This window comes from Cryptotermes secundus, unplaced genomic scaffold (genome assembly GCF_002891405.2).
Source record: "Cryptotermes secundus unplaced genomic scaffold, Csec_1.0 scaffold582, whole genome shotgun sequence".
Lineage (NCBI taxonomy): Eukaryota > Metazoa > Arthropoda > Insecta > Blattodea > Kalotermitidae > Cryptotermes > Cryptotermes secundus.
The window spans coordinates 475,584-488,871 of NW_019724752.1; the positions used below are offsets into that span (position 1 = coordinate 475,584).

A 13,288-nucleotide genomic window follows, 5' to 3' on the forward strand; every position below is an offset into this window, starting at 1 on the left:
GTTTACTAGCCTCAAGTTCAGTTTCTTTACATCATCATCATATGGGCTTTTGGCTTACTGGTTGTGACACTGCAGGAGAACAGTGAGAAGCTTCATGTTATGTGGCCCTACGGTTTGGAGAGTGACATATGTAAATATGCAGATCAGGTCACTTACCTCCATCTTGTATCCACACAGCCTTTCATGTTGTGATGCTTAGTTAAGCACAGGGACACATTTACTTGTAGGAATGTATAAACTTTCAGCGACATGATGTATATATTGCTTCACCAGTCTGCACAAGGTGGGCGACATACACGTATTTTGGCATGTACAAGTAGGCATGTCATCTTCAGGCCCTATATACTTGAATACAGGAGTAAACTTTTATATTATGTGGAGGCTGTATGGTGCACAGCCTCAGTATTACAAGAATTTATACAATTCGAACAGATGTCCATTCTAACAGATGCTCGTAATATCCAAAATTGGTTAAAATACTTAAATGCAAGTCGATCCCCAAACTACGAGCTCGGTTAGCTCAGTCAATATAGTGATGGGCTGGATGGATGGGGTTTGATTTCAAGCAGAGGAAAGATTTTTCTTTTCTTCATAGTATCCAGACTGGCTCTGGGGCCTACCCAGCTACATATCCAGTTGATACTGGAAGCAGTTTCCCTGGGGATAAAACAGCCAGGTCATTAAGCTGACAGCTCACCTCCATCTAGTGCTGAAGTCAAGAATCTGGAGCTATACTTCCACTCCCCCATATGTCTTCAGGTAATTGTGCTTAATTGATTAAGCACAAGGACAACTTTACTTCTTTATGCCATCCCCAGACTTGCAGTTATGTACATATAATATCGCGTGGTATTAAGGTGCAACAATATTTTGTTTATCATTGGGATATGAAAATAATGAAGAACGGATCAGCATTCCCATTTTTGCTAGCATTATCTGAAGTGAAGAATGGAAGATTTCCTGAAACTTACATAACCTCTTCTGTTCACAACAAACTACTAATTAGGAGCCGTCTTTTTGAGTTAACATCCTGCTCACTGTTTGCTGCATGCTCACATACAACACCCATATTGTGCCCATAATTTGTGAAGGAATGAAGATGCACATATTTGCTGCAACATGTTGCCCACCTTGTGCAGACTGATGAGAGAATGTTTGTGTGTGGCTGAAAATGTATGCATGTGTATTGATTCTACACAACATGATGCAGCCAAACAGGCTGGCCTAGTGGTGACACTCTAGGCTCATGGTCAGGTGGTGCTTAATTCAAATCTTATCAAGAACACTGGTTATCTTGACAGGATTTGCATGGTTTTCTGGATAGTAGACAGGGTTTAGATTGGTGAATGGATTTACTACCGCTTACAGGTCGTACCTCAAATAACCGTAACACTATTGCTATTTCCACACTTTACAGTTCACTGTCACACACACTAGTGTCTTCAGTCTATTACAGTCTCCACTAGCTGTTTCCTGGCAGTAGATTTTAACACAGGAACTATAACAGCCTCACTGAATACAGACTCCAGATATCACACATAAATTCTTCTCTTCACAGCCTCTCATACAGAACTGAACTTGGTCTAACTTTATCCCTTCGTTACAACATCTCAGCATGGACCACATAGAAAACACAGCTCTTCTGTTGTTGCATTTTATTGCTGCATTATTAAAAATCTGCTGCCTAGCAACAGGAATGTGTTTACCAAGCCGTTGCCCAGAAATGGCCCTGATATATCCATCCATCTCATGGTTGTTGTATAGGAACAGCTCTACACTCTACAATATTTTGATCAGCCCATGATTGCTACCTTCTGAATGTTTTCCAGTTCATCATTCATCTGTTATTGTCTAGTTACTGACAGTGCTGATAACTGAATCACAAGAAGTAGGACCTGCTGCTACATTATGTAACATTTTCCTGTACATTAGAAATGGCTGCATGGTAGAAAGATTGCCTTTGTTCTAATTTTGAAATATAGCAAGAACACTGTTACATCAGGAGTCATTTTATAAGTTTGCTTAATGTTTTATGGTCTTTACAGAAGTGCCTGACTTTCATGGACCGAGGTTATGTTTTTAAACTTATAAATTCGTACATGGATAAGTTCAACCCAGGAGATCCGAAGACTCTATACGACTACAAGTTTGCCTTTCTCCAGATCATCTGTTCACATGAACACTATGTTGCTTTTAATCTGCCACTTCTTCATCCGAGGATGGGAAGCAGGAGCAGGAATGGTTAGTATTTGAAGTTCAGAGATGTTCTGTGTAGAGCATCTGCGATGGTGCATTGTAAATTGAGTATGAGAGTCTCATGCTCGACAAGACCTGCAGTACGCCATTTTGGGTTCCTATCTCACGTTGAGACTAGAATGCAGCAACTTTCTAATGATAACATAGCAAAGAGTTTTAGACAAAGTACTGCTGTCAAATAATTGTTATATGTACAGGATTTTAAGCAAATTCTTATTTAATTTCTTATATATTTCAGCATCCTGTTGCGTTGAAATACCATTTTTAAATTGTAAAGTATTGCATCTGTAACACAGCAAAATCAATCCTTTCTTAAAAGACACTAAAATATATTTGATTCAAGTGTTTATTAAATATTTTAAAATGTCATTAACTATGAGGGGCAGTCAAATGAAAACAGGTCAGAAGCCAAAACATATTAAAGAACATTTCTTACCTCAAAAGTAATCTCCAAAACTGTTAATACATTTATCCCGCTGGGAGATAAGACTGTCAGTCCCATCCTTGAAAAAGCTTGTGGCTGTCTACGGAACCACATCTTTACCCAGCCACACACGTCTTTGTCCAGTGCATGCCGATGTCCACGAATGTCTCTCCTCAGGTCTCCAAAAGTGTGAAAATCAGATGGGGAAAGATCTGAGCTGTAGGGGGGATGTTGAAGCACTTCCCAACCATCTCTGTAGCGTATTCCTCACGGATTTGGCAGTGTGGGGGTGCACATTATCATGAAGATGGATAATGCCATTCGATAGTATTCTAGGTCGTTTTGACTTTATGGGGCATCTCATTTTCTGCAAAGTGTATTCATAGCGCTGTGTACCGATTGTGGCCCCATGCTCGAGAAATTCGACAAGCGGAGGGCCCTTGCAGTCGAAGAAGAACGTCATCATCACTTTACTGGAACTTGTATGTATGGCTTTGGATTTCTTCGGTGGGGGAGAATTCACATGTTTCCACTGTTCGCTCTGCCATTTGCTCTCGGGTTCAAAATGGTGGCACCAAGTTTCGTCCCCAATGGCAATACGGGACAGAAAAGAATACTCTTCCTCGTGGTATCATTACAAGTGACCCAGTGATGCAGCCATTCTCTTAGTTTTCTGTTCCCCCACGAGTTGATGTGGAACCCACTGCACACAGATTTTGCTGTATAGCAGGTGTTTTGTCACCATGGCATGTATGGAACCATGACTTATTCCCATCAAAAGACTAATTTCTTCCACAGTGATCTGTTGGTTTGCCTGGATATGACCATCCAATGCAGCAATAACATCAGGAGTGATGACACGATAAGCCTGTCCTGGGCGATCGTCATCTTGCAGTGACACGTGTCCTCGGAATCTCATATGCCATGCCAGCACATATGAATGTGACATGCTGTGTTCGTCATAAACAGCAGACATGCGATGAAGAATTTCTCGTCATCCTACTCCTTCAGCAGTCAAAAAGCGCACTACACTTCACTGTTCCTCTTTACTCGCCTCCATTACTGATGTTGTATGACCACACATAGCACTAACCTTACTTCCAGCACAATAAACAAATCACTAGTGTGCAAGGGCGCATTGTCACTGTCCTTTCCCGAGTCCCAAAACTGCATTACAAGCCAGAAGGTCGTGGATTCGATTCCCAATGAGGTCATCAGAATTTTAAATTGACCTAATCCTTCCAGCCGCACTATGGCCCTGGTGTCGACCAGCCTCTAACAGAAACGAGTACCAGCAATCTTCCTAGGGGTAAAGGATGGTCATAAGGCTGACAACCTGACTGCCATCTATAAGCAGATTGTCTAGAAAATATTGGAGCCTCAGCATCTCACAACCCTATGGGCCTCCACGGCCTGTTATAGGGATAGCTTTACCTAACATTTGATGATGTGTACTCTGATATGCTGACAGCATAATTAAACCTTCAGGGCCGAAGTCTGTACCTGGCACGGGTAGTGCAGCGCTAAGCTTCAGCTCATATTTTGCAATGTTGTTTTTCAAGTAAAGTAATTCTTTTGGTGTGAAATTAAAGAGGAAATTTGAGGCCATCATTTTGTACATTCATTGTCCCACTTTGCTCTTCCTGCGGGAGTTGTAATACATTTGAATTCTTTGAAAAAATGTTCTACTTCAACACTTGATGTGCTTATTACCATACAAACCTGATACTGTGTGCTGTCCTGCATGCTACTCAAATGAGAAGTCGATTGTCTTGAGGCATATTCTGACCAGTGCTGCTTCTTCATTGGAATTTGTAATCACGAGAAGACACATGGAGAATCTACGATTTTGAGACGTGATGTTGGCTCTGAGAAGTGTGTTATGACTGCCATGTAGCGACCCATAAACAGTTCGCTATATGAAGGGTACTACTGTAATTCCCCTTTGGTCTTTAAATACACATCGTGCAGTCCAGTTTTAGCTGCCAAGGCCAGTCACGAGCATTGAAGTGGCCAGCTGTGTTGTGTCACGACCAGTGGAAAATATATTTACTTCAAACTGAATCAGAACAGTTTTATCAGATTCGAAATTAGTCACTGAAAATGGATGTTAGTGCTTTTCTTGAGTCTGTGGCAAATGACAGAATCAAGAACATAAGGGGCAAAAAGAAAATTTCTGAATGTGATGACAATACATAGGAATAACACAAGGAAAAGTATAGAACAATTGTCAATCAGAATTCAGTTAATTGAGGGACTCTCTGTGAAATATGCTAATGCTGTAGAACACAAAGTGCCAGGTCGACATTAGTCAGACAAAACAGTGCCCATCTAAGAGAAAGAAATTTTTTAAGGAAGATTCCACCAACTGCAAAGAAATCAAAACCACGGAAACAGTGTGTTGTGTGTCAAAAACTGTACCGGTGTGACGCGTGTGACGTGGGACTCTGTATGGAAGATTTTTATGACTAAGATTATTTCTAAGATAATATGAGATTATTATTCCTAATTTTTATAGGCTTACTGTGCCAAAATAATAATTTTAAAGCAGTGTGGATCAGTACACAGATTCTGTATGTGTTTCTGAATGTAGTGTGAACATTAGAAAAACAAAACTCCAGGTTTCCCAATTTATTGCACTTTAAGTGAACTGTTGCGTTTACCGTTTTAAATGTTTAAATATCCTCCGTCCCAAGGAATGAGTAGGAATTAAATGTCCTCCATTGTTGAATTGTTAAATAAACTGTAAGGAGACAGATAAATAGAACACCTACTTTCCTTTGATATGACATGGACCACATACAAAACAAAACAAAATTAGGATGCACAGACATACACATAATAAGGCGATCTTGTGTCTCCTTTTATTTTTGCAGGGTAAGGGATGTAGGGTAAGAAACTGTGATGAAACAAGTAGCTACATGGCTGTGCATGTGTTTTTAAATTTCAGATTATATGAGTGAATATTGCCTGTCAGAAGAATTTTGTAAACAACACTTTCTTGTGGGGCTGTTGCTTCAAGAAGTCAGGACATCACTCAACGAGGTGTTCCAGATTCGAAAAGTAGCTGTATCAACCCTGAGGGATCTGTTAGCCAAACACGAGTTAGATGACAGATATCAGAACAAGGTAGTTTGGGTTCCTGCCACCATTGTCTCATAATGGTACCTTTGAATTGTATTTCTCCATGTCCACAGAAAGTAGTTAAAAGTTAAAGATAAGGGTGTCCTTGTGTTCAGTTAAAACCCAACACTGTGAAGACATAACAGACAAGTAGAGGTATAGCTCCTTATATCCGTAGTTTCATTTTTAAGTTATTTATAACATTTTATAATCCATTTAGAATTTTATGTGTAAGCCTTCTGGGAAGACCAAGGCGTAGGTGGGTGGACAATATTAAAATTGATCTTAGAGCGAGAGGATGGGATGGAATGGATTGGATTGATGTAGCTCAGGATAGGGACCAGTGGAGTGCTCTTGTGAACACGGTAATGAACCTTCGGGTTCCATAAAATGCTGGGAAATTCTTGAGTAGCTGCAGGATTGGTGCTCCTCCATGAATAAGTAAGTAAGTAAGCCTTCAGATTTAAGTATGGCAGAAAACCAACTCTCACAGTGGCAGCAGGATCAGTTATTTATTTATGTTTGTGCTTACTCAGCAGCCCAAAGGCCAATTATAAAATAACCATAGGCAAAGAGAGAGATGGAATAAACTCATACACACAAAGAAAGACAAACACGTGAACTTCTATAATTTAGACATTAATAATAATTCAGTTAGTCCAGTCACACTAAGTATTAAGCAATGAGAAAAAAGAATATGTACATACACATTCATGTTGAATACGGTTAATATTTTAATAATTAAGAAAGTGCCTTTATAAAATATGATTTGTTGCAAATAGTAGTTGTGTAGAATTCTGTTCTATTCTTTAGTTATTTACATGCATACTCAGGATTCCAGTGGCAGATATGTAAGATGAGCCCAAGCAAAGAGATACAGGACAAATGCATACACACAAACAAAAGACAAAAACAAGGCAACATGTATAGATTAGGCAATAACCATTCCAGAAATACATACATATATATACGTGTGTGTTCAGTAAACTGTCGTTATAATAGAAAAAATTTGGCTGGGTACAGTCGTGAATTTTTAGAGATGTTGGGGCGCTAAGAAGGTTTTGTAGTTAGAAAACTATTTAAAATAAAAATGAACCCCAATATGAAAACCTCTATGTGATCACACTGTGTCTGTGTATTGCATGTATTGGTTATGTATCCTGGAGTGTAATTCTGTGAATGTCCTTTCAGTTGGTTAAGTGGTGGTCATCGGTGATAACGAATGCCCTGTCCCCCTCTGTTATTCCCTTATGATGAGGGTTTACTGTATTTGTACATTGTATAAACATTAATAACAGTTTTTCTAGAATAAAACTGTTATAGTTAATAGTGTACAAATTTGTGTTAGTGGTGTATACTTGTATTAACCCCTGAAGCTGTTTCCCTGCATCTATATATGCTTCTGTCTTCCCTGCTGCTGCTACACCAGTCCAGCACAATACAGTAACATGTGTTTGTAAGCTGCATTTTTTCTCTTGCATATCTGTGGCTTTATTTGAGTGTCATTAGAAGCATCACTATCTTTCCTTCAGTCAAGGTGGAAACTGGCTTGCTTGCCCAGTTTGTTGTGCAGGAAGTGTCTCTGGCTCGCCTCATCATTTTGACTCAGTCATGTTGTTTCTTGCTCCCATTGAACATGCTTATTGTTTGTTTAGTATGTTCCCCTTTTGACTGCGCCATAGCTCAAGCAGTTAGTCGCTGGCTTCCCATCGCGGCGGCCCGGGTTTGATCCCGGGTTTGGTCAAGTGCAATTTATGGTGGACAAAGTGGCGCTGAGGCAGGTTTTCTCCGAGTACTTCAGTTTCCCCTGCCAATCTTCATTCCACCAATTGCTCCACAATCACCCTCACCTATCATGTGGGGCTGGTACAATAGGCCAGAAGTGGCCGCAGTACAAGTGACTTAGTCCCACCCCACTAGCAATAAAAAAATATTCCCCTTTTAAGTGTTTTTGATATGCCCAACAATTTTCAGGAATGCAGTCCACACACATAATGAAAGTCATCTCTACAGATGTGACGCCATGTAATTGCTAACGCATATGTACTGACAGTTATTTGTTACACTGAAATTCTGTTCTGTTCAGATATCAAAGTGCAAGGCTGATTTACATTTTAGTTCTAAGAATCATGACATGATTAAATTTTTTGCTTACTTTTATATTTTCTTGTAATAATCACACTTTGATAAATATTAATATATTTTTTTATTACTTACCAGGGCCAATTGGGACGCATTGCAGCAGTCTATATACCATGGTTGGGAATTGTGCTGGACAACTTGAACCGTCTGAACTGTGTGCAAGAGTCAGGTGGCAGACACACTGAGCTGCACCATATGTGCAGTTCCAGTAGCAGGTTCTCAGACAGTAGCTCGTTCCTCAACCTAAGGGACTCAGGGACATCAGCAGGCACGCCGAAGTCTCTGAATAGGTTTACGATGCATCTTGATGGGAACTCCAGTGCACGAGCATCCATACACTTCAGAGACTCTTCATATTTTTCTGCCATAGCTGGCCAGGGTGAGAGACCTGTGTGGAGCCTTACTTGTTTGACACACTGAAATATAACAAGCCGTTCTTTTAACACTTAATATTGTCATGTAAGTGGGTGACTATAAATGGGTTTTGGATTGGTAATCACATTTATTCATCTCTTAGAACTTGTAACTAAAAGTAACTATAGTTCTGTCACTAACTCACACACTCTGCAGTTCAGTACGGCATGCACTAAGTTTCTTAGTCTTCTCAGCCTACTGTATCTTATCCTGTTGTCTGGTAACAGCTCCCAACACCGTAGCTCCCTCACATGGCTCGCGCCTGTCTCACAACTAACTCTATGTTGCTGCACAACGACTTACAGCAATGGGGGCTGCCATGCCTCCCGTGCATCCGCCAGAGGTGATTGTCTCACAACAGCCTCAGACTCAGACTGATCTGTCTGCCTGTACACTCTCTCTGAACTGGTTTGCTTGTCCTGTTGGCCCTTGCGATGTAGCCTCAGGATGGACCCAACAGAAAACATCTTTTCTTGCAGCTGCAATATTACACAGTCGATGTAGCCTCAGGATGGACCCAACAGAAAACATCTTTTCTTGCAGCTGCAATATTGCACAGTCATACAGCCACCAGGGTGGACCACACAGAAAATGCTGCTTTTGACAACTTTTCTATTTTCACGTGCATAACTGTTGCTTGCTTGGCTTACTCTTCAGCGCTGAAGGTGTAGGCAGTATGTTCCGCAAACACTGATGAATGTCTACCAGACTACACAGCATATTGTCTCAGAAGACAGTAGCCTTCATGTTCACTGCTGTGAGGGTCCTCATCTGGAATGTATGTCATGAATCTGCTGGTTGCATGAGAAAACACTTACAGAAACCCAATACATGGTCAAAATAACACACTTTTGCTGAGTTCTGTGTAGGAGTCTTTGTAGATGACGTATCAGGTTGATGGATGAAAGATTTGGGTTACATTGCAATGCAGTGGCAGATTCAGCTAGCCACTACCATAATGGCACTTGCATGAGGTAGGACAGTGGGTGTTGCTTCTAATGGCATGTTGCAAACTTGTTTTTAAATCACACTTTAAAAATGGTACATTTTATTTTGCCAGTAGAATGAGAATTTCAGATCCTTGGATGCTGGATAAACTGCAGTTTGCTGTATGTTTGTCATGCATTGAGCAGACAGCATCCTTTATTCCAAAGGAGTTCTGCAGCATCATGCATTGTATGCTGTAATTAGAATTTGGCAACTTCCTAACAATTAGATAATGATCTGCATCACTATCTGATGATAAAACTGCAGAGATGTTTTAATCAGAGTGTTAATTTGTTGTCACATGACTGAGTGACTATAGATCGGGTTTGGGTTGGTAATCAGACTTACTGAGCTCTTACTGACCATAACTACAAATAACTACAACAGTCTCACTGAGTTACACACTCGAAAGATCACTATAACTGGAACACACATGAAGGCTTCTTAGTCTTCACTAGCTGTTGCTTGCTAGTGACTTCCAACGACAGATGTTCTCCTTTCTCTCGACTCCTGAACTGTCCCCAGAGCTTTTCACTTCTCACAACTGCAGCTCTCAACTGAACTACCAGTTCTTGTTATCATGGGATGGACTGCACAGAAAACGTTTCTTCCATTATTGAGTGTTCTCTCATTGTCCATAGAGCCATTCCATAGCAGCAGCTGTTGTACCATCTCATGCTTACACAGCTGTTACTTGGCAACGGGTCTGCATGTCACAGTCTTAATCAAGAAACAGAGCTCCAGTGGTCATATCCTTGGTCATGAAACCCTGCCAGGATCCTTTATCTTACACCCATTCAATTTGTGTGAGATCGCTAAAACCAGTTTTCTTTACATGTAACCTCAGTTTTGTGGAGTTAGCTGAAACAGAAATTGAAGCTATTCCAGTGTTTCAGCATACACTGAAGTTGTTGTCTTCAGCCTTAATAATGTAGAAGAGGGTAGTGTGGGGACATGTAGATCTCATGGTGGGAGTAAGGATGTGGGTGTCGACATACCAGTTTCTGATGAAATTGGATAACTGTAGCTGACACTTTGCGTGAAGACCAATGTGCTTCTCTGTGCGCATCTCAAGTGCAACTTGCTGAATATTGACTGGAGTGAAAAGATTTTTGAGCAAAAGTTATGGAGAAAAATTGAACACACGTTTCATTGTTAATGCACATTCTCTATTAGTCTTACAATTTTAAAGTAATTAGACAAAGCAGAACAAACGCAGCAGCACTATTACATCATGTTGACATTTTTTAGCTAATTATAATGTTTTTATTGAATTAGTGCCATGTGTCACATGATTTGTAAAATACTATCCTGGATATGAGATTTGAGGTTCCTGTGTTTGAGAGCACTGAAATTACAGTCTTCTAGAATGTGACACCATGTAGTTTTGCAGAGGAAACTGCTTTCTCCACTGCTAGGGTATCACATCCCAGAAGACCATTCATTAACTACCAGGTATATTGATGTAAACATTGTCTGTAAAGGATCTTTGAAGGTATGTCATACATTGAAGAGGCAAACTGTGTGGAAGAATGTTTCTTCATGTTCACTGAAATCTGTGATATGATGACTCTGGTTCCCACCATTTTTTTGAAATTAGAATCTATAATGACTTTATAATAATGACATAATGATCTATATCAGTGCCTGAAGACTTATGTTTTCTGGGATATAAGGCCATATAGTCCAGTGAAAGTCCACTGGTGTTTCAGAGGAACATGGTGCCTCTGTCTTCAGGATCATACAATAAGCCAAGCAAGATCCTAAAGACGGAGTTAATATCCCCCTGAAACGTTGGTTGACTTTCAGTGGACTGCATGTCATTATATCCCAGAATATAGAACTGTTTGTAATCACTGCTGTGAGAACATCAAGTCCAGTATCACTGCCTGATGGTGATGCATTCTGAAAGCTGTTTTAGACGCATGTGGTCCATCTTACATTTCAGCGCTTGTAAATGGGAGCTCTTCAGTGAGCCTGGAGTCTGAGTCTTCCACTGTGTCAGGTGATGGACATTCAACAGTGTCACAAGAGACTGCCATAATCAGGGAACCTAAAGAGGAGCCAGCAAAAGAAGGAAGCAGCAAAAGGCATTCTAGGTTTGTAATTAATATTTTATAGCGCACTGGTTGCTATAAGGACCACACGATTTAATATTCAGAAACTCTGCACTCTACTCGCAGAGTGTACTTAGTACAAATGTTATGTTTCTGGACATTATCCATCTTCCTGTTTTCATCTAAAAACACTGTCCTGTTTAAATTCCAAAACAAAATGTTTTGGAGAGCCCTATCGATTGGGCCCAACCAAGTAGTTTTTTCCCTAAAGATGGAGACAGAATCCAGTCTCTGAAACGTTGTGTTTTGATTCAGTACATCCTAGAAGCATCTTCATGAATATTTGAGAGCACACAAAAATTCTCTGCAATACAAAAAGTATTACTTTCATCAGTTTGATATGTGCAAAATTTTGGATGCAGGAAATGCAGGAGATTATTGGAAAATCATCTTAGATGGTTCATGTGGTGCTGTCTTGTACCTGTCCAAAAACAATTTGCCATTTTGAGGCAAGAATGAAGAAAATGTGTACCTGAAAAAGAGGCAACATTTGAGTGCTTCTAGAGCTTCTAAGCAAATATATCACAATGCACAAGCATGTACAATATATTATTTCAGAAGAGATTGGTGTATCTTATTGCAACATCATGGTCCAAAACAAAATTATTTCTGTAATGGTATCTCGTATTTGTGATAGTGTTGTAGAATGAGCCAGAAAAGCAAAATGTTTTAGTGCTATTCTTGATTGTACACGAGACTTGAGCTGTAGAGAGCAAATGTCATTCACATTACAATTTCTGGATGTATGTGAATCTGATCTAATTGTTCAAGAGGATTTTATCACATTTCAGGAAACAACAGGACATTTGTTATTTATATGATTAATAAATTGTTTGTGAATTCAGAATTAGATTTCAAGAACTGCAGGGGCCAGTGGTATTGTAATGACTGGAACATGAGAGGTAAAAAGAAACACGTTCAAATGTGTGTATGTTATGAAAACTTACAAGCATATTTTATGCCTTGTGGTTGCTGTTCTCTAAGCTGTGTCATTGGAGATGCTTCAGTTTCCTACACAGAAGCTATTTAATTTTTTGGTATTATACAATGCACATACATTTTATTTTGTGCATCTGTAGGAGGTGAGAATGCTTCAAAAAAGATTATATTCACATTTACTGTCAGACCACTTTGCAACACACAGAAATGCCAGCTTCGTTGTTCAAAACCAGTGAGAAATCAATTTGCAGAAATTCATGATGCTGTAGTTACTGTAACTTAATCCTTGTCTGATCGTGCAGTGAAGCATGAAGCTTCAGCGCTGTCCCATCAGATCTGTGATTTTGCATTTATAGTCATATGACCCTCCCCCACACTAATCACCCCAAATAGGATGTGATTCACTCTGAGGAGATCCAGAATTAATGATGAGGAATCACACAGTAATTTAATGATGAAAACAAAACATGTCTCAGTAAACGTGGAGGTAATTGTGACACAGATGATGTTGACATTGGGTTCCCTCCACTTGGAGACACAGGCAGACATGATGCTTGATTCTGCCGCACAACATCTGGAATCACAGACTGATGGAAGTACAGTCAACTCTCGATTATCCGGGCTAATGGTGGGGATGGAAGTCACGGTTAATCGAAAACCCGGTTAAGCCAAATTTTATTATACGGGCTGGACGACTGTGAAGGGTCGGAGTTCGAGTCCCGGTAGGGTCAAGAATTTTAACTTCTCCAAATCGTCCAGACCGGCTCTGGGGTCCATCCAACCTCCTATCCAATGGGTACCGGGGGCTCTTTCCCCGGGGGTAAAGCGGCCGGGGCGTGAAGCTGACCACTCACCTCCAACTAGTGCCGAGGTCAAGAAAATTTGG

General features: G+C 40.2%; 1 protein-coding gene across 3 annotated transcripts in view; it reads left to right on the forward strand.

Moving 5' to 3' along the window:
* The window catches only part of LOC111862918 (dedicator of cytokinesis protein 9), a 96,227-nt gene that overhangs the window by 45,788 nt on the left and 37,151 nt on the right, over positions 1-13,288 (forward strand). For all 3 annotated transcript variants that reach the window (XM_023848764.2, XM_023848766.2, XM_023848765.2), the window contains exons 21-24: positions 2,046-2,241; positions 5,631-5,809; positions 8,024-8,324; positions 11,295-11,445. In XM_023848764.2, the coding sequence (XP_023704532.1) occupies positions 2,046-2,241; positions 5,631-5,809; positions 8,024-8,324; positions 11,295-11,445 (827 nt within the window). The remainder of the gene's footprint in view (positions 1-2,045; positions 2,242-5,630; positions 5,810-8,023; positions 8,325-11,294; positions 11,446-13,288) is intronic.